The 26,100-nt window shown below is 45.8% G+C and overlaps 2 protein-coding genes across 8 annotated transcripts in view; one reads left to right on the top strand and one right to left on the bottom strand.

The window, feature by feature from the left end:
- MYO19 (myosin XIX) overlaps window positions 1-26,100 on the bottom strand; it is a 33,464-nt gene that overhangs the window by 7,259 nt on the left and 105 nt on the right. For 2 of the 5 annotated variants that reach the window (XM_081172918.1, XM_081172922.1), the window contains exons 1-16: window positions 18,277-18,410; window positions 12,237-12,381; window positions 11,471-11,615; window positions 10,805-10,953; window positions 9,848-9,961; window positions 8,473-8,605; window positions 7,626-7,695; window positions 7,303-7,405; window positions 6,227-6,323; window positions 5,739-5,815; window positions 5,335-5,425; window positions 4,817-4,988; window positions 3,240-3,313; window positions 2,154-2,275; window positions 1,915-2,028; window positions 590-766 (exon numbers count right to left, since the gene is read on the bottom strand). In XM_081172918.1, the coding sequence (XP_081029044.1) occupies window positions 590-766; window positions 1,915-2,028; window positions 2,154-2,275; window positions 3,240-3,313; window positions 4,817-4,988; window positions 5,335-5,425; window positions 5,739-5,815; window positions 6,227-6,323; window positions 7,303-7,405; window positions 7,626-7,695; window positions 8,473-8,605; window positions 9,848-9,961; window positions 10,805-10,953; window positions 11,471-11,615; window positions 12,237-12,299 (1,701 nt within the window). In that variant the 5' untranslated portion in view covers window positions 12,300-12,381; window positions 18,277-18,410. Of the gene's footprint in view, window positions 1-589; window positions 767-1,914; window positions 2,029-2,153; window positions 2,276-3,239; window positions 3,314-4,816; window positions 4,989-5,334; window positions 5,426-5,738; window positions 5,816-6,226; window positions 6,324-7,302; window positions 7,406-7,625; window positions 7,696-8,472; window positions 8,606-9,847; window positions 9,962-10,804; window positions 10,954-11,470; window positions 11,616-12,236; window positions 12,382-16,756; window positions 16,874-18,276; window positions 18,411-19,095; window positions 19,397-26,100 lie in introns of those variants that run through there. The other 3 variants (XM_081172919.1, XM_081172920.1, XM_081172921.1) reach the window with 3 other exon arrangements.
- Window positions 18,609-25,952, top strand: PIGW (phosphatidylinositol glycan anchor biosynthesis class W). 3 transcript variants are annotated; one of them, XM_081173091.1, is made up of 3 exons: window positions 18,609-18,752; window positions 19,853-20,044; window positions 23,128-25,952. In XM_081173091.1, exon 3 carries the CDS (start codon window positions 23,149-23,151, stop codon window positions 24,658-24,660), a length of 1,512 nt encoding a protein of 503 aa, XP_081029217.1. In that variant the 5' UTR covers window positions 18,609-18,752; window positions 19,853-20,044; window positions 23,128-23,148; the 3' UTR covers window positions 24,661-25,952. The 3 variants fall into 3 exon arrangements, with proteins under 3 accessions (XP_081029217.1, XP_081029218.1, XP_081029216.1); XM_081173092.1 differs by having other exon boundaries at window positions 18,616-18,752; window positions 19,850-20,044; XM_081173090.1 differs by lacking the exon at window positions 18,609-18,752 and having other exon boundaries at window positions 19,390-20,044.

The following is a 26,100-nucleotide window of genomic DNA, read 5'->3' as shown; positions in this document are numbered from 1 at the left end:
AGCCACCCAAACAGCCTGAAAGCTTTATTGCTCCTGAGAATAAGTCTTCTCACACCTGGGCTGATTGGAGCCTATCAGAGTGAAAGGTGGTGAGTTGGCCACTGAGGACGAGCTCCTACGCAGAAGAACATCAAGGAGGAGCTGTTCTATATGCTCCAAAGCTAAACATTTAGGAACACTGGAAACACAAGGTGCCTCAGTTTCAAGAGAACAGCGTGCAAGTTCTGTTATGTACAATGGAACTTCAAGGAACACACACTTTAAGGCACTCCAAAAGAAGGTACTGGAGCACTCCAAATCATTTGCCCATGTTTGTGTGCAGAAAGCTGTCCAAATAGCTGAAAGGCAACACATGGAGATCTGCAGTGATCATTGCAATGCATCCCTAATTATTATTGTATAATTAAAAGTTTAGTGCATAATCTTAGAAGGGTTTTTTAAAACAAAAATTGCAGAAGGGGGCATGGCTGTGACTTTTACAAAGGGACCCTGCGCATCTGAATTGGCCACTGGGGAAACCCAGCCATATGGACGGGGTATAAATAATAAATTGTTGTTGTTGCTGCTGCTATTGCACTACTGAGTGTACCTTGTTCTTTTCCACCATTCCTTCCACCTGATAGCGGACATCCCCAGCGTAATGGGAGACAATGAAGTTGGGCTCCTTCCTAAACCGGTCCCTGCTAACACACCGGTTATCAGACAAAGCCACGTCAATCCGGGTTTGAAGCTGGCTGGTGTTGGAGGGTCTGTTGAGGCGGCATTCCTAAGAGAGAGAAAGAGAGAGAGATAGCAAGAATGGGGAAAGTTGGACTGACGGAAGTGGGGAGGGGATGCCAAGTGAATTTTAATTGACACTATGGAGAGCAGCTCTATCCGTAAAGTAAGTGTTTGCCATTGTGGGTAAATCAAACCTCCAACTACAAAGGCACTGCCTCTCTTGAGTCTTAGTTCTGAGTGTTGGACTAAGACCTGGGAGACCAGGGTTCAGTTGTTGTTGTTATTTATTATTATTATTATTATTATTATTATTATTATTATTATTATTATTATTATTTGTATCCCATATTTTCCCCAAACCAGGACTCAAGGTGGCTTACACAAATTAAAATGCAGAGATAAAACACAAAAGCTGGAAACATGTAAAAGATAATTGTCACAAAGTGATTATGATAATAATAAAAACTAATCTATTAAAATACAGATAAAGGTTCAAATTGCCACGAAGTTCACTGGATGATTTTCAATGTTGTTGTTTTTTAACTGATCACTCTTCCTGCTGTGATGTCAAATGTTTTTTGTGACCCACTCCACCCAAATTGTGTCCCTTAAAGCATTAACATTTCTTGTTTCGCAAAACCCACCATTTACACTAAAATAACCACCCATGTTCAAGACAAAATCTCTTACTCCCCTGTAAATAGGAGGCTGTGCTGCCTTTGTGAAAAAGTTCCCTTTATTACAGATGTTCAGGGTGTGAGTGCTAATGCTTATCAGCCAATGGGGAGCTGAAATATTACTATCCATGCACAAGATGGAAGGTTATTGTTTTTCTTTGTTACTATGGTATGCATTTTTGTGTTTTTATATTGTAAACTGCCCTGTGATCATAGGATGAAGGGCAGTATAGAAAGTTTAGTTAGTTAGTGAATGAGTGAGTTAGTAAATGACTGAATGAATGAAGCCTGCAGGCTTGGGCTAGGGAAGCAGGAGGTTGGCAGAAGCACAAGAAATAAATAAATTTGCTTCTCCCTAATCCTAGTCCAACAAACATTCTAACCACTATACCACACAGACTTGGCTATATATATCCAAAGGCCTAATCCATGGATGTCAGCACTCTCAGAAAGCCAGGAATAGCTAGTGGTTTCAAAGCAGGCCGAAATCACTGGAAACTGAGCGCTCTGGACCCACCTCGTTCAGCAGAGAGAAGATGCTGACTGGGCTGCCTTCGATTACGTCCAGGCAGCACTGGTTGTCCTGGTAGTTGATGAAAGACCACTCCAGGCCTTCTGCAGCATACTCTTCCTGGGGAAACAGAAGGACGAGGAGGAGGTGGGGCCACTCACAGCATGTTGGCCAAGCCCCTGCCCTGATGTTGGAACTGGGTGTTGCAAAACAGCCACGTGGGAGAACCCGAACATGATCATTACCTGCTGGGCTTTGAGGAAATGGCCTACAAAATGCTGCTGCAGTTTCTCGTTGGCATAGTTGATGCACAGCTGCTCCAGGTGGTTGTCCGGAAAAGATTCGAAGCCGTAAACATCCAACAGACCTGGAAGTTGGGGTGGGAGACAAGGCGGCTGATCCAGCAATGTGGGGTGTTTCGATTAAGACAATGTCCTGCCCTCCCCCGCTCCAGGGTCGCCAATGTGGTGCCCGCGAAAAGTCTCTAGAAATATCCCCTCCAAACCCCACAGTGTACAAGAGAGGCTGTTTGCTCTTCCTGCTCAACTCCTGTCTGCACTGGGCTGTCTCATCTCAAGCAAGACGCTTGGTCTATATAGCTCAGTACTGTCTACACCGACTGACAGCAGCTCGCCAGGGTTTCAGGCAGGGAGTCTCTCCTAGTCTTACCTGGAGATGCTGGGGAATGAACCTGGGACAGCAGATACTCAGCCACTGAGCTGTGGGGCCCTTCCCACCAGTTGCCAGGATTGGACACCACCTGCCCACCTGTTCTGAATGGAGTAGAGGAGCATACAGCTTCTCTCTATAAGCAAGCATGGGAGGTTGCTGATTGAAGTCCCTTTTCCACCACTGATGGGGATGACTGAATTTTTGGGGCATGTTGGCATCATTTTGTGGTCCTATCTCTCCTGCTCTTTTAGATGCGGCAGGCATTTTGTGTCATGGTGCATGTCCCATGGCAGCAATCTTGTGACTGGTGCCCTCAAAATTCAATACTTCCTCAAAATTCAAAATTCATTACTTCCTCAAAATTCAAAATTTGCTCTGTGGCCAAAACCCCATATTGTCAGCCTTCACCCGCAAGCAAAGGTGTAGTGGGATTCATGTCACCAGTCTAGAAATAAAGTTATTTGCAAATTGAAAGTATTCCCCGCCTCCAAGCCTACCCTGCCCTGGGTCTGAATGATTTATATCCAGGCTGCAGAATCCAGCTTTTTAAAAGCACAGAGTCTGGATTTCCTGGGTGCAAGATTCATATGTTTGTGTGTGTACACGGTCCAAATAACCCTGTCGATACCCCACACCCAGGAGGGATTGAACAATGTTACCTATGAAGTTGCTCCAGACAGAAGGATCTGCATTGATGCTTCCATTGATCACGGCCACCAGCCAGTCAAATACCCTGCAACAGAAAAACACTACTGTGCCATCCCAGTTGGCTGGAGAGACGGGCACCCCGTTTGAAGCAGCTACAAAGGCAGACACAGAGAAGCCTAAATGTTTGTGGCACGGATCTTGTGCAGGGCTTAATCTTCTAAAATCTGTTTCCGTATTGAGACTGAGTCTTAGGACAAGTGAAAGAATGATCCTTTCCCCACCTTGCCTCCCCAAAAGCACATATGCTTTGTGCAGAGCTAACCTCAGGAAGTGCAAAGATGGGCTCAAACCAACATTTAAAGCAATGGCCCTGCAAAGGTTGTCTGATCAGACAATTCCCATCATCCCTCATCATTGGCTATTTGCTGGTTGGAGGCTGGTGGGAGTCGGGAGTCCAAAACATCTGGAAGGCCACAGGTTCCCCATCAGTGATCTAAAAAATTGTGAACCTGAAAAGGTCTAAACACACACTTGGCCAAGCTGGTTTTCATTATGAGTAAGAGTTGCTCTGACTGAGTTGGGGAGTATCTGCGTAGCAGGGTTCCAGCCAATCAGCCTTCCCCTTTTCCAGACACTCCATTCCATTCCGTTCTCCACCCATAACACACGGCTTTCTATTTCCGCCCAACTCGCACTCAACACTCCGTGGCTACTGAGCATGCTCATGAGCACTCCGATAGCTCCCTCTTGTTTCTCAGTGGCCCCACTCTGCCACAATCCTGTTGGCACATACCACCCAACTTCAGTATTAGAGGGAGACATGGGTGCTTCCTTAATTTTTTTAAAAAATACCGGTAAGTCTGATTTAAAAGGTTTTAAATATATGTTTCAGATTTGCTTAATGGTTGCTTTGCACAGGGTCTCCATAGAAGAAAGGGGTCTAGGTCTATTGAGTCAGATGTGGGAAATCCTCCTTCAGCCAGAGGCGGCAGTCCCGGGTGGGTGACCTCCCACAGGCCACATGCCAGTGGTGCGCAGGACCAGAGCAAACATGGATGGAAAGAAAATGTTACCTCTGAACTGTAGGCTAGTTTCCACACACTCCTCTATCCCCCCTCCAGACAAGCAAAGAGGCACCATCAAGGTTCAGGGACACATCTCAGCCATGCCAATCATTTAAAGGGGGGTATGAAGTTGGTGAGGGGTGTGGCTGGGAAGGAGGAGTGGCCCATAGAGAGCTCTGAGGGCCACAGAAAGTGCCCTGGAGGTTGCAATTGGCTCCCAGGCCTGAGGTTCCCCACTCCTGAATCAAGTAAACAGAATCATTATCATTGTCTTGCAGTTAAAACCACCTGGAGACTAGTGCAATGCAATGAATAAAGCACTGGGCTTGGAATGTGAAAGCCAAACCAAACCCAGATCTGCCGCACAAGTTATATTCTCCTCCACAGGCTTGCCCACCTTACAGGGGTGTTACCAGGACAGAATTAGGCTGCTCCTTTTCTTTTGGGGGAGAACATAAGGCAAGGAAATCAAAGAGAGAGGGTGACACAGAAGCAGTTCCTGAAACAAGGTCCAGAGCACTTACTTGGCATAGACGACCTTGGCCAGACAGTCCCTTCTCGTCCCACATTCAACCTTGGGGCAAGCCTTCTTGAATACCTGCCGCTGCTTCCCAGCCGTTATCGTCCGGATCCGCAGCGTTTCCAGCAACTGCTCTACGGGCACCTTTAATAATCTGGAAGCAGTCTTTGCAAATCCTGGGTTTGGAAGATTTTTATTTTTTAAGGTTCTGTGGCTATTTAAAAAAAAGATTCCCACTTAATCTCGCAGTTTGTCCTTGGTTTACCACTCATTCTTTTCTGGGAGCATGACAACTCAAAAGTTCACACACAACGTTAAGCCAAACCACACTTTAGTGATTTCCCCTCTAAATACCCGCATGATGCTCTCTGTCCAAGCCATGGTTTGGAAGTATATTAGTGTGAAGGAGGCTACTGTAATTCTTGCCTACCATCCTGGGAACTTGGGTTGAAAGCTGTTCTAAAAATATAATGAATAATAAAACCGATTTGGTCAGGGATCAGAGGGATCATGGCGACTCACCTGTGGCGCTGTCGTCCAGTTCACAAGGCTGCGACTCGTCCTCAGCCTCAGAGAACTGGATGTTTCCCAGGTGGAGAAGACCTGCTAATATCTGGGGGGGAAAGAAAGAGACGAGATGCTTCAGGGGTGGGAGAACACTTTGGGGCACATAGACTATTCAGGTTAGCTAGGAGCCAGCACTCCAAACGTCCCTGCAGAATCTAGATAGGAAGTCATCAATGTTCACCCTGCCAACAATTTAAGCCAGAGGTCTGTATTCCCTTGTGGGCAACTTTCTGAAGGCTACATACCATTGGTGAGTGTGGCCAGAGACATGCCACTCTCCATCCTCCTTCCAGACATTAAGAAGAGGCATTATCATAGTAAAGCCACTAGCAGGGGCACATATCTGTGTTTCAACCAACCTTGAAAACATTATTCTGCGTGTAGCAGTCAATGCCCAGATGCAACATCGCCTCTCGTGTCACCTCAAAGGAGTCCTCTGTGGAAGAGAAAGAGACCCTCAAATTAGAGAAGGAGATGGTGCGTCTCTTAAGAGTATGATCCCCATTGGGAAGAAAGTTGTGAAATGGTGCTCCTGGTGGAGCAATGACTGGGCAGAGCAATGACTGCAAAATTTCTCTTTGTATAGTAGGTTAGTTTCTACACACATTCACACACACACCTCTCTAGCTCCCATCCAGGCAAGAATGTGGTAACAGTAACAACATCTTGAGGACCACAAGTTTCTAGTCCTCAACTCAGCAGCAGTTGCAACCCCCCTGACAGATAACCATCCAGCCTTTCCTTAACAAGAGAGCCTACATTTATTTAAGCTTATTCTTAAATTTCCCCACTGCTTCCCCTAAAGCAGTTGAGGTTCCTTTCACAATATATGGTCCCAAAGCAACACCTTCTAGAGTCTTTTCAGGATTCGGAAGCCAGCAGAATTTTGCTCCTTCAGGGACGTCCCATTCCAGTCGTTCTTCGTGACTGGCACCTTTTGCAATCTGGAAAGGAAGAGTAAACAGTTCAGGCAATTCTCCTCAAAGCAAGCCATGGTAGCGTAACCAACAAATTATATATGTGTGCATGTAGAGAAATGTAGGGAAGAGTAAAATGAGGCAAGAAAAGGGAATCACTCTTTCACATTAGATTTAAAAGCAATGGCACAATATGACATCATGCCAAAACCACGGTTTGGAGCCAAAACCATGGTGGTTGTAGCCAAGCCCGTTCTACTCAGAATAGACCTGTTGAAATGAATGGACTTAAGTTAGTCATGCCCATTAGTTTCAATGGGTTTACTCCGAGTAGAAGTCAGATACAACCCATGGATTCCAAAGTGCACAACAGCCAAACAATGGATTTTGAGCAGCATGTCTGCTTTCATATTTTAAAATTTGTAGCTTATATTAAGAGAGGGGAAAGTTTTCATGCAAACAAAAGAAAGTAACGAAAAGTATTACAATCATATGTAACATAAAATCTAGCTGAAGACATAACAATTACAATATTTTCCATGCAAAAAGGCATTTGCCTAAACTAAGGAACTTGCATACAGATTTGCCAATTTAAAAAAATGAAGGAATGAAGGAATGAGGAGTTAACATCATTGTTTTCTTTACTCCCCAAGTACTAGTAATATACAGAAATATAAATAATATACGTCTGCCTAAACTTACTTTCACAAAACCCACACCTTGGAATAAACAGGAGCGACTACACAGAATCCATCCCTAGAATCGCCAGACAGGGCAGGGAGAGATCCTTGCCTGAAACCTGCTGCTGACATCAAATTATTTCAGGGGATTTGCTCTTTGTGTTCAGTTAATTTCGTAATACTTATTAAGTTTAAGTTACCGATTTTGGGGCCCTCAAAGGAGCAGAAGCTAGATACTGACTGTGCATTCCCCCACATGTAAACATACAAAAAGGAAAGGTCATGTATTTGAAATAATAACAACAAAAAACACCGAGGGCACAAACCTGGTAGAAGATATGAAAGTTCCTTTCACAGGGGGCTTGGTAGGCAACCCTTGTTTTCTCCAGCAGGAAAGTTTGGATGGAAGCACTTGTTAGATGCTGAGACCTGGAGAAAAATGCTCAGAAATCATTTTTCTTTATATTTCTAAATATCTGGAAGTTTGTGAACCACATCAACCCCAAGGATGCATGCCAAGTTCAGCACATCTTTTCATGGCAATAAAGACAGCACAAAATTTGCAGTTAGGAACCGGTAGCAATGTCAGCCAACTTCAGTGCTGTCCAGCTTTATGTGTGTATCTCTGAGGTTTTTTAAAAATCCATACCTGTTTAACTGAAGCTGGATGTATTTGCCAAAACGGCTGCTGTTGCTGTTCCGAAGGGTACATGCGTTTCCTGCGAAGTCCAGCCCAAGTGGAGAACGAGAGAAGAGGCAGATTCATGATCAAAAATCAAAAACAACACACCAGTCAAGGTAATTCTCCCTCTTAAGGAAGGAAATGTAGCGGATTGACAGACTCTGAGACTAGACAGCTCACCATTCATATGGACACAATGATAAATCCCTGTTACTGCAGAATAGGGTTGCCATATGGTTGGAATTTCCTGTACATAGACAGAAAATCTGGAACCCATGTCGGGAAAATCTGGAACCCATGTTGGCAGTGTCATTTTTGGCGATTTTCCTTTAAAATAGCTCCAAAAAAACTCAACAACTTTGGGCAAAACTAAAAATTGCTCAACAACTTTGGCAAAAAAACCACCTTTGTGTCCGGATTCTCACTTTTTGAAATATGGCAACCTTACTGTAGAACAGACATGCGAAACTCCTGGCCTGCTAGACCACTTCCCCCAAGCCGCACACATCTGTACCACCTGATGTCATATGTAGTATCAGGTGTGCAGCACATTAAGAAATGGCTGCAGATCAACAACTGGGAGCCTTAAAGTGTACCGACTGGTACTTGGAAGGCAGTTTTCTATTTGGTGGCTTTTTAAAATTCAATTTGAAATGAAAGTCCAGCTGGGATTCTTTCCACTCAGGAAGCTTTCAAGTCATGGTTCACTTGCTGTCCACAGAACCCAAACCACAGGTCACACAATCTGCGGCTTGGCAGTTTGATCTGTGCTGCTACACTTGCAGGAATATATCTATTCAAAAGTCAGATTTACCAAAGGCTTCCATCACTGGGTTGGAGTCCAGCACCCTCTTCTCTATCCTTTCCACTGCCACGCTGCCTTTGGGGACAGTGGAGGACGAGGCGACTGTGGCGTAAAATTTCATCAGGCAACGGGAGGTCCATGTCTGGAAAGATGGTCATGAATGTGAGCTGTGGGCTGCTCTTGACAGATGTCATTGAATCAGAGAGGTGTTTACAGGGAGGAAAAGAGGGAGAGCTGCTTCAACGAGGCCACAAATGAAGAGCTAGCATTTTGAGACTGTTCCCACATGCACAGAACTTGCTGCTGAATGTGTGAACAGGCACTGCTCAGCTCACCTATGTGCTGAACAGAATGGCCAATGACTGTGGGAAACTTGGACTCATACGCTCCAACCTTCCTCCTCCTCCTCCTCCATTTATCAGTATAGTAAAAAATATTACCCCACCTGCCATCAATCCCGATACCGGGACAGGGTACAGAAAATAAATGCCAGCCAACCAAGTCTTAAACATAACAAACACATACTAAAATGTTCAGAACAAATAAAGCTGCAAAAAACTAGAGCAAGTAAAACAACCCACCACCTTGAGCCCTGCGATCAGCAGGTGAGGTGTTGGTGCTGCCACGGGGGGCTAGCTGGCGCCGACCTGGAGCATGGCCTTTTCCAGTGGGGGCTCCCAGTTTGTGGAATACCCTCCCTGAGGAGGTGCATCAGTCTCCCTCAATACTGGCTTTTCAGGATGATTTGAAAGACATTCATGTTTACCCAAGTGATTGATGGCTGAAAGATACCGATCCTGACAACCCTGAAATCATGGGCTGAGGGAATGTGATTGCTTTTACGCTGTTTTTGAATGTTTCTAATGATCTTGTTTTAATGATATGTTTGTGGCCCTGGTGAGATATGTAATAAATAAACAGCTTACACATTTTTAAAATGCCTGAGCATATAAATAAGGTCTTAGCCTGGGGCCAAAATGACAGCACCGGCATCGGTTGAGGAAATGCGGTCCTTGGGTCAAAAAAAGTTCCCCACCCCTGGGTCATAATAAATGATGGTTTCCCAAGCTTGGATTCAATAGGAAACTGCAGTGTATTATCAAAACCCAAAGTGGATGGCTTATAAGGACACTTGGAGAAAGCTCCCTGCATGTGGCAAACAATGACATCAGGGCTACATCGCACCTTTCTCAGATATGGTAGCTGTCCACATGCAGGGAACTTTGCACAGATCGGGAAAAGCCTTGCACTTTGAGGTAATGCATGAAAGAAAAAGTTATGTTCGCTATTCACTTACACAAGCCAGCAACATGGTCTTCCCCCAGAGATGGGTGAGCAGGCAAGCCAATCACAGAGAGATGCCTGAAGGAAGTATTTCTCTTACCTTCCCAGCTCCGCTTTCGCCGCTCACAATGATGGACTGGTTTACAGGTGGGATCTGGCTCTGGACATTCCTGTAGGTCTCCTCTGCTACCACGAAAACATGAGGTTTGAGTTCCTAAGAAGCAAGAGTGGTGTGTTTTTGGACAGGAAAAGCTACTGTCAGGTGCAGCTCACTAAACGCAGGGGTGGGGAACCTGTGGCCTCTGGATCTTGCAGGCTTCAGCCTCCATCATCCGTGACCATGGACCACCCTGGTCAGGGATGATGGGAGCTGTAATCCCTTGGATCCCTAGATCTTTCTGCACATCCCTAACCATTGAGCCAGCGGGAAGGTAAACGGCGTTCCGTGTGCTGCGCTGGCTTGCCAGATGCAGCTTGTCACGCTGGCCACGTGACCCGGAAGTGTCTGCGGACAGCGCTGGCTCCCGGCCTCTAGAGTGAGATGAGCGCACAACCCTAGAGTCTGTCAAGACTGGCCCGTACGGGCAGGGGTACCTTTACCTTTACCTTTAACCATTGAGCCAGGCTGGCTGGGACTGATGGGAGTTGGGAGTCCAAAAGGCAGTGGAGGGTTGCATCTGTTCCCCACCCCTGGGCTTAGTGCACGCCTGGCCAAACTTGGCCCTCCAGCTGTTTTGGGACTACAACTCCCATCATCCTTAGTTAACAGGACCAGTGGTCAGGGATGATGGGAACTGTAGTCCCCAAACAGCTGGAGGGCCAGGTCTGGCCATGCCTGGCTTAGTGGGAACTGAAGGGCCCTTAAGGGCCACACCTAAGGCTAGACAAGTGATGATGGATGCAAGGCAGATAGAAGCCTGCAACCTTCCCTACCTCATCACGCCTTCTGTTCCAAAAGTGCAGCCTTTATAGCTTCCTTTTTAAAAGCCACCAACTGTTATTTTCCAGGCATCTCCTGGGCTGAGCTGGTACAGTTCTCCCTCCTCTCCTCACTCACCTGAAGGCGGGGGGCAGTGTGGTAGTCCCTCATGAGCTCGAGCGAGTAGAGGCGCGGTATCGGCCGAAAGGGGTTGACTGCCACCAGGCTGCTGCCGGCATTGGTGTAAAACACGTTGATGGCATATCTCGCTTGCAGGCACTTCAGGACTGAGGATGGCGGAAGGTTTCATCAATGGCAAGAAATGTGCTATTTCGTATTTCCGAATTCAACCTCCCTTTTCCCCCCACACAAGGCAGGAGTGGGGAAGCTGTAAGACTCCAATTGTTGGAGCTGTAGCCCAGCAATATCTAGAGAGATACAGATTCCCTCACTGCTGGTATAATTATAGACAGCTGGGGGACTGGGGTCTTTTTAGTTCAGCCCCAATCCCAAGAACCAAGGTGAGGCGGGTTTATTTTTTGGGGGGAGGGGCATAATGGAAGAATTGCACTAGGGGAAATGAGTTTGTTCTTTGCATGTGGGAGAATAATCCAGTCACATCCTGCTGTGACCAAAAAACGGAGACCAGGGCAGAACAGAAGGGTAGGCCCTCAGCTTGGGGTGCCGGGTGATGCTGAGGGCTGCATGAAATTGGACCGAGGTGAACCAAGGACCACAGGTTCACCACCCCAGTCTTCTAGTGACATATGAATGCACAATAGCGTGTTTGTTTTTAAACCCTACCAGTTGTGGTGGTCACAGGATTCACTTTGGTAAGGTCATCAAAGCAATGGAGCTGCCGTTCGTCACCCAAGAAGGATTTGACATCTTCCCCGAGACCATTCTCTTCATCACAACTGGTGGCCGGATGACTCTTGGTGCCGTTCACCTGAAGGAAGAGGCAGAAGGAGATGCCACTAACTGACCAAAACACCAGGATGGTGATTTTGCCATATAAAAAGCTGCCCTGCAAGTAAGTTTACAAGCAGGTAAGGCTGAGATCCGCTCCTGCCTGAAACCCTGGAGAGCCGCCACCAGTCGGAAGTCCTGGGTTCAATCCTTGGCACCTCCAGGCACAAATTCCTTTGAAATTCTGGAGCCTCTGTCCATCAGTGTACACAATACTGAGCTAGATTGATCAAAGGCCAGCCTTAGTTTAAGGCAGATTCCTATGTTCCTATCAAAGCTGGCCCTTAAATTCAAAACCATGAGGACTAGATTCTTGCTTTAATTTTAGGGAAGAGCTGTAGCTCAGCAGTAGAGGCCCTGTTCTTTTTGGAGAAGGTCTCAGGCTCAGTCCCCAGCAGCTAGGAGACACTCCCTGCCTGAAACTCTGAAGAGTTGCTGCCAGCCAGTGCAGATAGCACTGAGATGGACCCTGTGGCCAGACTCAGTATCAGGCAGCTTCTTAGCTTCTGGACAGGCAAGCCATATGGTCTGCTCCCTGGATGGCTTCCTGGCACTACTGGAAGCCTTTCCATATTACCATCTTAGCTTTCCCTGACATTACCTGCTTGGGCATTTTTTCCCTTCTCGTTTTGTGGGGCTTTGAAGTTCGTGTTGGAGAATGCATTGGAGTACTACCAGCTTGGCAAAATCTCAACGTTGGCGGACTTCAGGTTGCAGGAAATCTCAAGCAAGAGAAACGAGGAGCCCTGAATAGAATGAAGAAGGTTGTTTACTTGAAGCGGTTTTGGCAACCTGCAAAATGCTACTGAGAGTGACAGGGAAGACTTCAATGGGCCGCGTGATAGATAAATCATGGGGTGGGGAACCTTTTTTTCAGCCTCAGGGCCACACTCCCTTCTAGGCCACATGCCAGGGGCCAAAGCAGATGGAGCAAGAAAGGTGTGTTTTACTGAGGCTATTTTCTCCATATACTCACACAGACTGCTTTCTCTCCTCCATCCAGGCAAACAAGGGGCCTTATCAGAATCAAGGGCACCTTACAGCCAGACGCCAACACTCAAGGAAGGTGCAAAGCAAAACAGAGAAGAAGGTGTGGCCTAGAGGGCTGCATATGCAACCAGTCCAACTTTTTTAGATTAAAAACAGGGGTGCATGTTTTCCAGGACGTGCTCCCAGGTGAGGCATGTGACCTGCGCTGCTATCTCCCCCCACAACTCCTTTTTTCAAGGTGTGAGATCACAGCACCCAAAATACCCACTGCAATTTCACATGGAGAAATGGGATGTTCCCCCTTTTTTTTCCAGGACACATGGCGGGTATGCATTTGACCTGGGGATCTACTCTAAGGTTTCCCACCCTCAGGACAGAAAATACCGAGCTCGGTGGAGCAATGGGCTGACTTGGTACAAGGCAGCTTCTTCTGTTCCTATTTAAACCGGCCCTTAGTACAACACCATGAGGACTGGAAACTTGTTTTATCCTGTGAGGGAAGAGCTGTAGCTTGGTCCTGTGTTGTATCCCCAGCATCTCCAGGTATGGCTGAGAACGCCGCTTCCTATATTCCAGCGCTCTGAGCAACAGCAAGCGTCTGGGTCTCGCGAGACAAAGTGGAGCCTGGGGACTATTCCCAGGGTCAATTATGCAAAATTGAATGGGAAGGGGCAACATCACAAATCCTTAACTGAAAAAACAGTTTAGAGAAATATCTGTTTGCACTCTGGCGTCCTTTTGGATTAAGGGTAGCAAAGTGGATTCTTCTCCTTCCTTAAATGTAAGGTTTCCCGGCTGTTATAAACAGATTTGTGGGAGGAGGGAAAAGGCGGCCTGTGGGGAAAAACGACAGAACATTTTTGCACGGGCGTGACCAGTGGAAAGTTACACGCCGGGGGGGGGGGGAACCATCCAGCAACCCAGACTGCTGGTTCTATCCAGCAGCAGCAAATTCACCCAGCGGCAGCCAGCAGATTTAAGCTATGGGATGTTGTTTTTATTAACTTCCCCTGTGATCATTCCACTGGTCAGGATTCCCCCCCCCCCATCAAAAATAATTATGCTTAAGAGATAGTCCCATATTATTCACTGACAGCTACTATTCGTGGGATTTGCAATAAAATGTTGCAGCATGGAATGTGCCCATTCAGGCTCCCTGCAAGCCTGGCTTTTCCATTCTCAGTTACCCCCTCTCCAAGTTTTCTGCAGGAGGCTGGTTTTACCTCTGCTCCCTTACGTTGGGTGATATTCAACATCAGCCATGCTCAGAGTTACAACCATTCTTCTTGCTTCTCTATACTCCCTGCACTAATGAGAGAAGGCCCTGACCCAAGTCTTCAGTCCACGCCAGCGTATGCAGGAGAGGGGACTGGCGGCAATCACAAATCGTGGCTGGCCTAGTAAGCCAAAGCAATATTTGTGGCTCACCAATTAGAATTCCATTTATTTCTGATGTTCACGGGGTGAGTGCTGGTCCATAAACAGCCCCATCCACACAAGCAAGGGAAGTAATCAGCAGGGCCAGGTGTAGGAGGTAGGGAGAAGCACTAAGTTTGCAGCAGTACAAAAAATATTAACAATTTTTTTAAGGAGTGGGGCGCAAAGAAGAGACAGGGCTCCAAAAACAGCTCAAGTGAACACTGAACATGCTTAGTGAGCATGGAATGCTGACTGTCTGAAGTCAATAACATTGGGGGGGGGGACCCACATCAGGAACAATAAAGCTATTCTTTCCTTAACTCTGAAGATCCATTGTTGGCCTCTTTGTGGATTACAGTTACCCTCTAAACAACCTGTCCTGCTTATAAAGGATTGTTAGAACAGATTGCCACACACAAACACGCCCTTCAGCTGGGTGCCAAGGCAGGTGGGTCTCCTAATTCTCTTTGAGCCTCTATTTGCGGTAACAGCAATGTGTGATCCCACATTCAGGATTCAAGAGCCTTAAAATCTCCTTGGCAGACCAGACCAAAAATCCATCCATTGGCCTGTCTCCAACAGAAGACAGTTGTGATGCTTCTGGGAAGCTCCCAAACAGGAGATGGGTATTTAACCACCCCTGATTGGTTGTCAAGTACTTAAGAGATGTTGTGTTTTAAGTATGGGAGGGGGAGAATGTAAAAGCAGCATGAGGGAGAACTGCCACTTCTGTGCGACAACTGAGCGTTCGAGAAGTGACTCAATAAGCTTGGAACATTATAAGGCCTTGCAATCAAGAGTTCGGCCACTGGACCCTGGGACCTGAGATGTCAGTATGGAGGCAGAAGAGCAGAGGAGAGGAAGGAAGGGCCTTAGTGCAATAGGAGACATGAACAGATCCTTGGCCAGGGGGTGCCTGGGCTCCCACCCCTCCCTCCTTACAACACCCCCCAGTACATAATTGTTGGCCAATGACCTAAAGCAATCCAGCCCATGTATCACAATATAAAACAGCACATCAGCTGATTGAGCTCCCTGCTGCAACCACACTGCTCTGGTCAACTTAAGTTTGCACTTCTCTCGCCAGAAGCAGAGAAAATGAGGAAAGATGGGCAACAGCTCAGTGGTACAGCATCTACTGTATTCTGCAGGCTGAAGGTGCCAGGCTCAGTTTCCAGGTGGGGATGGGAGGTCTTGTCTGAAATCCTGGAGAGCCACTGCCAGTCAGTGTGGATGATACTGAGCTACATAGACCGAAAATCCAACTGCAACTTCCTATGTTTCAAATACTTTCATGAATGTCTGTAGACACTTAAGGGCTAGAAATCTGGATTGTTGTTGTTGTTTACTATAAATGAACATCTGGAGTCTATACAAAATGGCACTTAAATGTGTGGAATGAGCTTTGGTCAGTGGCAGACATATTTTGCATGGACAAGGTTGCAGGTTCAATCCCTGGCATCTCCAGGTAGGAAAACGGTTGTCTAAAGCCCTGCAGAGCTGCTGCCAGTCAGTGTAGACAACATTGTGCTAGATGGACCAATGGTCTAACTCAGTATCAGACAGCTTTCTATGTTCCTAAAAAGCAATCTCTGGTTTACAGATGTGTACCGTATTTTTTGCCCTATAGGACGCACTTTTCCCCCTCCAAAAATGAAGGGGAAATGTGTGTGCGTCCTATGGGGCGAATGCAGGCTTTCGCTGAAGCCTGGAGAGTGAGAGGGGTCGGTGCGCACCGACCCCTCTTGCTCGCCAGGCTTCGCGGACCTCTCTGCAAGCAGCGAGAGCGCTCCCGCTGCTTGCGGAGAGTTGCCGGCATGCCGAAGCCTGCGCGCGCTGAGATCAGCGCGTCCAGGCTTCGCGGACCTCTCCGCAAGCAGCGGGAGCCAGCGCTGGGCTCCCACGGCTTGCAGAGAGCTGCCTGTTTGGGGGCTGGGGTCGGGGGAAGCTCGGGCCTCCCCCGCCCCAGCCCGGGGGGGGAAATAATTTTTTCCCCTTTATTTCCCCCCCAAAAAACTAGGTGCGCCTTATGGGACGGTGCGTCCTATAGGGTGAAAAATACGGTATATTGCATTTCTTCCTGAAAACTGGATACTCTGTTACATCTGTTTAGGCACCAGGCAAAAAATATTCCTCTTCTCCCAAGCCTTTGGCTAATTAAACAATCTATGGTCTTTTAAACTGCGTGTATGTAGGTTACTATCCTACGGTAAGTATTTTTATATTGCAAACTACCCTCTGATCCTCGGATGAAGGGCAGAATAGAAACAACAACAACAACAACAACAACAACAGCAACAACAACAACAATACTGTATTTTTACTTTAGTGTATTCAAGGCCTTCCAAAGTTTTATTTATTTATATTTTTATTCTGTTTTTCAGACGATAATCTCCCAGATCAAGTTACGTTAGAAATAAGAGAGAGACAGGCCCTGGCATCAGGCTTAGAAACAAAAAAGGCCAGAAACAATAAAGGAAAGTCAGAGTGGAGGGAAAAGGAAAGGGAGAGGGAGAGATCAGCCCTTCAAGGCCCAAACTAAGTGGTGAGCAAACTGGTCCCCATCAGCCCCAGATAACATGGCAAAATGGTCAGGGATTATGGGAAACATAGTTCAGCATCATGGGGGGGGGGCACAGCTTCCCCATCCCTCATCTATGGTGATCAGCTAAGAGAGCAAACTTTGAGCCTTCAAGTAGAGGGACAGTCTACCTGAATACTGGGGTCCCACAGGAGGATGGAAGAGCAGACACCTTCTTGTTCCACTTGTGGATTTCTGGAGACCTCTGGATAGTCATCATTGGCAACAGATGTCCTGAACTTTGGGTTTGATCAGGCAAGGTCACTGCACGTTGTTGTTGTTGTTTTAAGTCACATGCTGTGACACATAATGACGGAAAATGCTGTATTTTGAATTAGCTTTTCCCAGTGTGCCTTGCACACTTTTTTTTGTCAACAAAGAAAAGTCCAAAGGCCCCAAAAGATTCACCCAGTTATTAGCCAAGCTTGCCTAGACACACACTCCAACTTCAAGCAAGCCTCTGCTCCAAGTGGGACATGTTTTGAAACCTGCACAGTTCAGATTAATAAAGGATCTGACCTATCCACTCTGAGCCTCCACAGCCAGAGGGTATAAAATTGATCCCATCCCCCCCCCCCCGTATTTAACTAAATCTCACAACAGCCCTATGAGGGAGGTAAAACTGAATCTCCCTAATCCCAGGTGCAGGGAACCTTTGGCCCTCCAGATGTTGCTGAACTACAATTCCCATCATCTCTGACAATTGGTTATGTTTGCTGGGGTTGATGGGAGCAAAATCTGGAGGCCCTAGGCATCCTATACATGTTTACTCAGAAGACAGTACTGCTATGTTTAGTGGGCTTACTCCCAGGTAAATGTGTTGACATTATAGAATCATGGCAGCCTAGCATTTGTAGAGCTAAAATTGAAAAGGGGTGGGGAGTGGTGTCGTCGCTGAAAAGCCAAATAAAAGAAATCCAAAAAAGGTATAAATATACGTTGGACAGGAACACATCAGAAAATGCAGAAGAAGCTTAAAGCCAGGGATCAGCAACACTTATACTTAATTATTATTATTATTTTATGCAAGTTTCTCTACCTCACTCTTCAAGCCAATACCTAAGTGTGACTAACCAAAAATAGATAACAAATAAAATCAAAATAGATGAAAAACTCTAAAAACATAACAAACAACAAACTAAAGGCAGTGATTTATCTATTGTTATGGGGGAGCGGTACTGAGGGATTTGAAAATCAGACCCCCCTCCCCTTTCATAGAAACATAGGAGTTTATGTCTTATACAGTCAAACTACTGGTCTATCTAGCTCAGTGTTGTCTACACTGACTGGCAGCAGCTTTTCAGGTTTTCAGGCAGAGGCCACTCCCAGCCCCACCCGAAGATGCGGGGGATTGAACCTGGGACCTTCTGCATGCTAAGCAGATGTTCTACCACTGAGCTATGGTCCTTTCCCACTGGGATCCTTCCTTTGCTCTTCAGTGAGTGGGAAAAGAACTCTGCACACCCTTAAGGGAACTCTTGCTTCAGTCCTTTTCTGAAGCAGCATGTGGAGTGGGGGGAGGGAGGGAATAAATTGTGGAGCTTAAACTAAGAGATCAGCATTTCTGGAGAGGAAGAGAGAAATAACCTCATTTATAAGGAACAGATGAAAGAAAGCAGAGAGAAAGAGATTTGAGGCTAAATGGACTCACCCGTTCCATGTATATATGGAGGAGAGAATCGAGAGCGACCGGCGAAAAGCAACGTCCTCCGGAGGGAGGCGAAGGACGGCTCAGCCAGTCCCGGGCAAAGGCGGAGCTGGAGGCGGAGGCTGCTGGGTTTGAATCGGAAGGGCTTCCAGACTCCCTGGAAGATCCGGATTTGACGCCCCGCCTCTGGGATGCGGAGCCCGATTTCGGATTCCGGGGGGGAATCTGGAGAGCGCAGAGGACCGCAGCTATGCAGCGCCAGCCTGTGCGACGCGCACAATCCCATTGAAATCCAATGGGGCTCACTACCCAGTAGGGATGCGTAAGGTTTGCATCCCGCTGGCCTCATCCTGTGCTTGCTTCCTCCGAAGGAAGCAGACGGCGCTGACTGCCATTCACGTTCAGACACCCGTGGCGCAGGTTTTCCTCGGAAGGAAGCTCCACCGAGTTCAAGAACGAGGTTTACCCCTAAGAAAAGGGTGCGCAGGGTCGCTGCATGCTTTGCGCGGAAAGTAGTGGGATTTCCGAAGAAAATGTGCGGGGTGGGTGAGTTCCAGTTTAGCAGCCGGGATCCGTGTCTCATCGGAAGCAAAGCATGCTTCTCGAAGCAACAACGCATGCTTTACTCGGTAGCAAGCTCCGCTGCACCCAGAAAGCGTGTGTTGCACCATAGCCTAAAATAGTTGTTTTAAATTTTTACATGTCGTGTTTTAATTGTTGTGACCCGCCCCTGGACCTTAGGACGAAAGGCGGGTAGTGCTAAATAAGTAAATAACAATAATATTCGGATCGAGGAGGTGGGGAAAGGAAACGCGCTCTTACCAGATCGGACCCACGTGGAGACAAGGGAATTCACTGCTTGTTCTACACGCGGAGCACCTGGGGAGTTACACTCCCTAGTATCATGGAGGGGTGGGATCAAGAGTGAACACTTCCTTGCAGGTTGTCCCCCACCCCCGCAAGCAGAAAGCTAGCACAGTAAGGAGAAGTGCTAGTTAAAAAAAAAAACTTGTAGGGAGTTTTTTTACTGGAGGTGAAAACTTACTGGGTGGGGGGGGGGGAGGCATCCTTCAGCTGAAATGCGAAGTGGTCCACTCCAGTCTGTGTCGACCAAACCTACAATCTGTGGCGGGCAAACAAGCAATGCAAATTTTATTTTATTTGTTTTTAAAAGTATAAACCGCTAACTAAAAGAACCACGGGGTTGTACAATCAAATAATCAGAACATCATAAAATTGTAAAATGCACCGCCTCACCACTACAAATTTCTGTTGCTGTGCTAGGCAAACCTCTGGTGAGTAAATGAACGCGATCATCAGGAAATGCCTTGACAGAGATGGCACCCATTGTGTGCCTTTCAAGGCAGCCTGTTATCACAGGTGTAGGACCAGAATGCAATTCTTCCACTTCACCCCGCCTTTTCTTTTAATGCCTTTTAATATGCCATTAGTAACCTTTATATTAAACTTGACCATGGCTGAGCAGTCTGATGAATCAGGCAATCTCGTTTAGCAGGCTACTTGCTCTGATGAAAATGTCATCAGGAAACAGATCCCTGATTTACCTTTTTTGCAGCAGGAAGTATAAGCGAGGAGCCGTGCAGAGCTAAAGAGAAACTCTACACCTGTGTTTTAAATGCAGTTTTAATTCTCAGAGAAACAGCAAAGACCTGTCTCTGACCCAGCCTTTATGATGAGAATGTTTTCAGTTATGTTTCAGACAAATCCTGCTGTCTTTTTTCGCTGAAACTTTACCTCCATAAGAAAGCAGGTAATTCTTTCAAAACGTTTTTGCTGCATATTTTCAAGTTCTTATAGCTATTATATGTGGGGCTTTTGACTAGTGGCTGAAACCTTCATACAGCAGATGTTTTGTCCTGCATTGTGTAGGGTTTGGATGAATTACCCATTATTAATGTTTGTATAGATGTGATTATTTGCTAACTGCAATTATATATATCGCCTTTTTCTCCAATGCATTCAAGGCAGCTTACAGTTTTAAATAAAGGCTGCAGTCTGATACATCATGTGATGCTAAAAGGAATGGGGAAGAAAGAAGGAAATGGCCAAACCTTGTTAAAATAGCAGGCGTGGGTGCAACTGGTACTTGAATCAGCTAAAGGAGCAAGAGAGAGAGAGGGTCTCTGCCCCAAGACACTAACAGCATGAGGGCGAGAGACAGGCCTCTGCTTCCCAAAACTAACATGCTATTTAAAATAGTTAAAGGAGCCAGAAAGGGTGTGAGGCAGCTTCCTATGTTTCTGTGATGGTGGAAAGTGCAGCCAAGAAACATTCTCACAAACCATTATTTAGCATTACTGTGGTATAGTGTCGGATTAAGACCTGCGAGACCAGGGTTCAAATCCCTGCTCACCCATAAAGGTGATTTGGGACCAGTCACTGCCTCTCAGCCTAACCTGCCTCACAGGGGATTAAATGAAGTGGGAGAGAACTATCTGCACTAACCTAAGCTCCTTGGAGGAAAAAGGTGGGATATAAATGCAGCAAATAAATAATACAGTGGTGCCCCGCAAGATGAATGCCTCGCAAGACGAAAAACTCGCTAGACGAAAGGGTTTTTCGGTTTTGCGTTGCTTCGCTAGACGAATTTCCCTATGGGCTTGCTTCGCAAGACGAAAACGTCTTGCGCTTTTTTTTAAAGCCGCTTGAAGAGGCGCAGTTGCGACGGACGGACCGTGCTTCGCAAGACGATAAACATCGCAAGACGAAAAGACTCGCGGAACGAATTCTTTTCGTCTCGCGAGGCACCACTGTATTGATTCATTTTGAAATTCCTGTCTATAAGTATGTTAAAATTGCAAAGAATGTTACGTCTCTGGAATTAAATTTTATGTTCTTTTAAGCTCTGTTCAGAATTTGATTTATGTTTTTAAGTTGTGTGCTTCTGTGGATAAAATCCATGTTAAAACAAGCAAGGAAAATAACTAACTAAATATCTGAAGGCTATGTTCTACTTCCATGGTCAGAAGTGGCATACTTTTGAATACCAGTTGCTGAGGGATCACAAATGGGGAGAGCCCTGTTACATTCAGGTCCTCCTTGCAGGCTTCCCCAGAGGGACATCTTGTTGGCTGCTGTGAGAACAGAATATCAGTCTAGATGGGCCTTTGGCCTGATCCAACTACAGTGCTCTTCTTACTTTCTTAACCCGCCTTGTCCTGAAGGCTTGCCATCTCCAGGGGAAGGTGAGCAAAGAGCCTCGAAATGGTCAGCCATTGGTCAGTAAGGTTTGCTGGCTTACAGCTTTTTATCAAGGGATACCCTGAGCTGTAATTAAGCTAGTCCTTGCAGACTATTGCAGTGCTGAAAGACAAATTTGCCGTCTTGCAGGGCTAAGAGGCGAGGGTGTGGTGAGCTCTTGCCTTTTAAGCTCCCTCTTCAGAGACGCCTTTCCCTGACAAGCTGCAGCTTGTCTCATCCAAAGATGTGTATTGCAAAAATGTTTCTAGGGAAAAAATGAAGGTGGCAGTCGATTGTAGGAGGCCTCAAGAAAAAGAAGAGTAAAGGTGATTAGACAGAATTTGGCAAGATGCATCCACTAGTGGAAGAAAGTAATAGTAGTAATAGATAGTATTGTGGGAGTAAGAACATAAGAAAGAACAGCTCTGCTGGATCAGGCCAGTGACCCACCTAGTCCACCATCCTGTTCGCACAGTGGTCAACCAGATGCCCCTATGGGAATCTCACAAGCAGGACATGAGCGTAACAACTCTTCCTACTTGTGATTCCTTAGCAACTGGTATTCAGAGGCATACTGCCTCCCACAGTGGAGTGAGAACATAGCCGTTGTGGCTAGTAGCCTCCATGAACATGTATGTGAGTAAGCCCCATTGAGTTCAGCTGGGCTTGCTGCCAAGTAGAGGGTGTATAGCAGGGTGTCTGCTGCACATCTGGCTACTCCTATTGTAAGGCTGTTGTCATGCTGGAGTTCCTATGGCTGGCTGTTGGCAGCCAAGCAAACTGCAGTGTGATGACACCCTCACATTTTTATTATATAGCAAAAAGGCCCCCCACACTTTGACATGTGGTCATTGCAGGGTTGACTGATTCAGTGTGACTCTTGGACCAAAAAAGTGTAGCAATCTAAAAGATAGGATGACAACCTTAGAGTGTTTCAATCTTCTTGCCCTTACCTCCTCTCTCTCCTACAACTGAAATTTGAGAATATAAAATATTTGGGGCCCTCCAGACTAATGGCATTGGGTTTTTTCCCCCAGAGGTATTTTGCAACATGTTATTCACACTGACTAGAAATGAAGCAATGTGTCTGCCCTGAAACTTTCACAGGTGTAGACAGTATTGAAAGCGGGACTGCGTATAATCACCCTGATAGCATCATGAGCATAAATTACCATGAATGCTCAATAAGGAGGGTGCTGTGTAAATTTATGTGAATAATTTCACCGCAATAATTTTACTAGTGGCAGTTGCTATGACTGTTGGTTCCGACTTGTTAAAAAGAAATAAAATATCCTCTTCAGGTGTTTGCCTTGGAAGTCCGAATAAGAGCTAGTGCATGTTGGGTTCCTATGGTATGTGGTTCCTAGGCAAGCTCTTTTAATTTCTTGCAAGTGTGTTTTGCAACTGTTTATAAAAGTAGCAGTTAAAAAATAATGTGGGCTGCTTGCTGCCTGAAAACTTGTAGTCGTGCATAGAGAAAGTGACTTCAGCATAGAAATTCTTTTATTTCTATCCTGCCCACTGGTTTAAAAAGTCTATTGGAGCAACTTGATTCACCAAGGTGAGGATTTACCTTGGGGTGGATGCAGTTGCCGACTCTTGATTTTTCTTCAGTTTGCTTGCTGCTAACTTGATTTCTTCTTTTTTTTTTAGTGACTTACAAAAGCAGAAAAAATGTCGCAAAAGCAAAAAGAAGAATTTATAAGTAATTTGAATGGAACTACCTTGCTGGAGATCTCCATTGGCTTACCCCTAGCGTCATTATGCCTCCTTTCCAGAGGGCTTCTGTTGATCTTCTATTTTCTCTGCTATGGAAAACCACTACAGTCAATGGTTGGCCATTTTCTTCTAGACTTCACCATCTTAGTTGTCCCGCCAGTGCTCTCTTGTACAATTTTGGCTCCTGTCCTACCTTGGGTAATGCTCTCCATCACCGTATTCTGTGTCAGCTTGGTTTTGATCATATACAGTCGGAGAACCAATTATGTGAGAGTGCCGCCTAAGCAAATCATAAGTGATTTCTTGAGGACAAGCTTGGAACCAGAGTACATTCCTTCGATAACGGTGTTCCGAGTCTTTGTCAATGTCTTGACATCCATCAGCATTCTGGCTGTAGATTTTCCACAGTACCCTCGGAGGTATGCCAAAACAGAGACCTATGGAACAGGGGTAATGGATTTTGGAGTGGGATCATTCGTTTTTGGGAACGCTGTGGTTTGTCCAGAAGTCCGGCTGAAGCCTGGCACAGCACAGCACAAAGTCTCTTATCTTGCCAGGCAGTTCTTTGCTGTGTGGCCTTTGCTGCTTCTTGGCTTTGGGCGGGTGATGAGCATCAAGGCCATTGACTATTACGAACATGTCTCGGAATACGGTGTACACTGGAACTTTTTCTTCACTTTAGCTGTTGTACGGATGGCTGCGTCATTGCTTTTGGCTGTCTTTCCCGTGCGCAGAGCATGGTTAATTGCAGCAACACTTGCTGTAGTCTATGAAGGCTTCCTCAGCTTCACACCTTTGAAGATGTTCATCTTGCATGGGAGCGATGGCCAAGATTCACGGGACGGGTTTTTCAATGCCAACAGAGAGGGCATATTTTCTGTCATCGGCTACCTAGCTGTTTACATGGCTAGCGTGCAAGTGGGCTTATATTTGTTAAAGAGGAGGAGTTTGGTGAGAGATTGGCTTGGCGTAATCGGCTCTTTCCTGATTGCAGTTTTCTTCCTCTTTATCTGTCTTCATGTAACACAAACTCACATAGACACCGTATCCCGACGGATGGCAAACCTCTCCTTTTGTGTGTGGGTCATCGCTCACGGCCTGTTACTCTTTAGTTGCTTTTTGGTGGCTGATCTTGTGCTGGTGTTTGGAAAGTTTCTGGTGGCTGGGGCTAGCATTCCTTGCAGCTGGAATTTCATGCAGCCAGCAGTGGCAAGTAAAAAACACGACCCAGAGCCCCAGGATAGGAAAACGGTGCCACGGAGAGTGTGCATGATCAGCGCTGTGAATAAGAATCAGCTCCTGTATTTCTTACTAGCGAATGTCTTGACTGGCTTCGTGAATATGGTGGTTGACACGATTCACAGCAATGCATTCTGGGCTATGTTTGTCCTGCATCTATATATGTTTACTAACTGTTTGGTTATGTATCTATTGCAAGCAAGAAATATAATCTTAAAGTGGTGGTAATTTTATAAATATATGTAAAGTTGTAACCAAAAAGAAAAGGGTTTGCCTGCTGGGATTGCACTGGTTTTTATAAGACTTTTGCATGCATGCTGGTATACTGGATTATCTAAAGGAAGGAATGTGGACTATAGTTGTTTTAAACTCATGGTCACTTTCATTGAATGAACTAATACATTTCCATATGTCTGTAGCATCGGGACCAAAGCTCAAGCTGGAGCCAGAGCCAATGGCAGGCAGAGCCACCTCATTCTTGTCCTCCTCCTCCCTACTGTGTTCTATAAAGGGCAACAATGAGACTAAGGAGAGGCAGGAAGCTTACAGCCAGGGCCATCCCCTGGGCTAGTTGTAAGAAGGAAGGCAGGGCAGGTGGGGGCTGTTTGAGGGAAAACTGAGGTTGGTCACTTTTGCAGACCAGACATTAAGCTTATTTGTCCCTTTGTCACATTGGGATTCCTGTGCAGGGTACCCTTTTCTCCTGCAGTGGGTCTGCACACACTGAATGCCTAACATGCTAAGAAGTGGTACTGAGGCAGAGGGCACTTTGTGCTTGATGAAGGTTTACAGCATGTGAATGGATCCCTCCAGACTGGTATTTTTGCAGATGTATTCTGCAATATGTCTTTGACACAATAATAGTGCATTCATGGTAGATTTATACTGGACTGTCCAGACATCATTCCGCTTTACTAGTTGTTCTGAGATGCTTCCCCAATCAGTGTTGCTGCGTTATTGTCCCCTGGAGGGGCACTATTGTGCAATAAAATCAGAACTAAAAAAAAAACCCCAAAATATTTGTGGCATTAAAAGTAGCAATCTTTCAGCAGGAAGCTATGGGGACATGCACCAATTGGAAATAAAGCAGTATGTCTACCATTTAAGTGCAAAAAGAATTGAAAGTGAGATCATGTAGAACTGCTCCAATAACATAATGACCACAAATCAGGAATGCAATTCATAAATGCATGATAAAAGGATGCCTAGATGGACTATAAGTCCTTCCACACAGCTGCATTCATCTATGTTAATTTAAAATGTGTTTATGTTCAAATGCAATGGGCAATTCAATCAAATATATTTTCCAAAAGACCTAAAACTTACAATGAGGAGTGTCGGAATCATTTCTCATAAAAAAGACAAATGAATTTAACTGGAGGCTGTGTGTGAGAGAGAACTGAAAGAGCTCAAAATAATCGGAGGTGTATGTTGGATTGAGTCAACACAAAGGTGATTATAATTTGCAAATAAAATGCATCAAAGCCTCCAAGCAAATAAAATATCTATACTTAAGATGATATTGTAATGTGTTATTGCTTTACTGTCAGACATTTGAATTATACTACTTGTTCACAAGAAACTGTTTCCCTGAGCCTTCAAGAAATACTGAATGACATAACAAAGAAAAGGAGGAATATTTGATTCAGTTCACATTTAAAGGCAAAC

The sequence above is a fragment of the Podarcis bocagei genome, assembly GCF_964188305.1.
Source record: "Podarcis bocagei genome assembly, chromosome: 15".
Lineage (NCBI taxonomy): Eukaryota > Metazoa > Chordata > Lepidosauria > Squamata > Lacertidae > Podarcis > Podarcis bocagei.
The sequence above is the reverse complement of the archived record's forward strand: the minus strand, read 5'-3'. Positions and strand labels throughout refer to the sequence as shown.

Bases quoted from the DNA above. Each gene is read 5' to 3' on its own strand.
- PIGW (XM_081173091.1), top strand. From the start codon at position 23,149: ATGTCGCAAAAGCAAAAAGAAGAATTTATAAGTAATTTGAATGGAACT.